General features: G+C 36.6%; 1 protein-coding gene across 1 annotated transcript; it reads left to right on the forward strand.

Annotated features, from left to right (window-relative positions):
• On the forward strand, nt 270-701 carry LOC109234910. Its single transcript, XM_019400953.1, has one exon. It carries the CDS (start codon nt 270-272, stop codon nt 699-701), a length of 432 nt encoding a protein of 143 aa, XP_019256498.1.

Consider the following 1,135-nt stretch of genomic DNA (forward strand, 5'->3'; position numbering starts at 1 on the left):
CCGTGCTAGAACCACGGAACCCGGGAATGCCTAACACCTTCTCCCGGGTTAACAGAATTCCTTACTCGGATTTCTGGTTCGCGGACTGTTAACAGAGTCATAACTTCCTCGGTTCGGGATTCAACCGGTGACTTGGGACACCATTAATCTCCCAAGTGGCGGAATTTTAATAATAAATCCCGTTCCGATTGTCCTTTAAGTGGAAAAATTCCTATACACCCTTTACGGGGTGTAGTGAAAAGGAGGTGTGATATCTATGGCTGGCACTTATGGGTCGTTTAGCTACTGTGGATCGACTGCAGAAATGGGGTGTAAATGTACAAACAGAATGTGTATTATGCAGCACTGGAGCTGAGGAGAACCTGCATCACTTGTTCTTTCAATGCAGTTACTCGTCCTACATCTGGAATTCAATACTCAGTTGGCTAGGAGAGACGAGGAGAATGAGTAATTGGGAAGAAGAAACTGACAGGCTTAGCAGGAAAACGAGGAACAGCAGACCACGAGCACAGATTGTAAAATTCTTATATGCTGCTACTGTTTACCATTTGTGGAGTGAAAGAAATGCAAGAAGATTCCAAGATAAAAAGAAAGAGAGTCAACAGATTCTTAAAGAGATGACAATACAGTTGCACACAAGAGGACAACACTTTAGCAAATGGAGGAGAGTCCTAGAGTCTTTGAATAGTTATCCTAAGTAGAGGTAGTTAGGCATTGAAAAAAGATTTTGTACCTTTACATAGGTAGGGAGATTTTGGGAGACTAGTTATAGAGTCCAAATGTAACTAGTGGATGTAAATAGTTCTACTTGGTTGAAATAAATTTTTTAATTTTGGCCAAAAAATAAATATATAACATGCTTTAATTTTTTATTTACATATTGTAATATATGATCATATTAGATACAAACCCAATTACAATATTTGACAAGTGAAGCATAGATAAGATACTTAGATCATTGAATTTTGCAGTAAATTGTACTCTAATTTATAAGATCGTTTAAATTATAACTTTCTACATGTTTTTTTAAAACTATGCTTATTTAAGTAATATAGGAAGTCAAATAATATTATTCATATGATTTTTTAAAATTTATTCCCATCGATAAGGATTCACGCGCAACGCGCATACTCTA

The sequence above is a fragment of the Nicotiana attenuata genome, chromosome 1, assembly GCF_001879085.1.
Source record: "Nicotiana attenuata strain UT chromosome 1, NIATTr2, whole genome shotgun sequence".
NCBI lineage: Eukaryota > Viridiplantae > Streptophyta > Magnoliopsida > Solanales > Solanaceae > Nicotiana > Nicotiana attenuata.

What these genes read in the sequence shown, in the direction of transcription:
- LOC109234910 (XM_019400953.1), top strand. Translation starts at nt 270, where the DNA reads ATGGGTCGTTTAGCTACTGTGGATCGACTGCAGAAATGGGGTGTAAAT.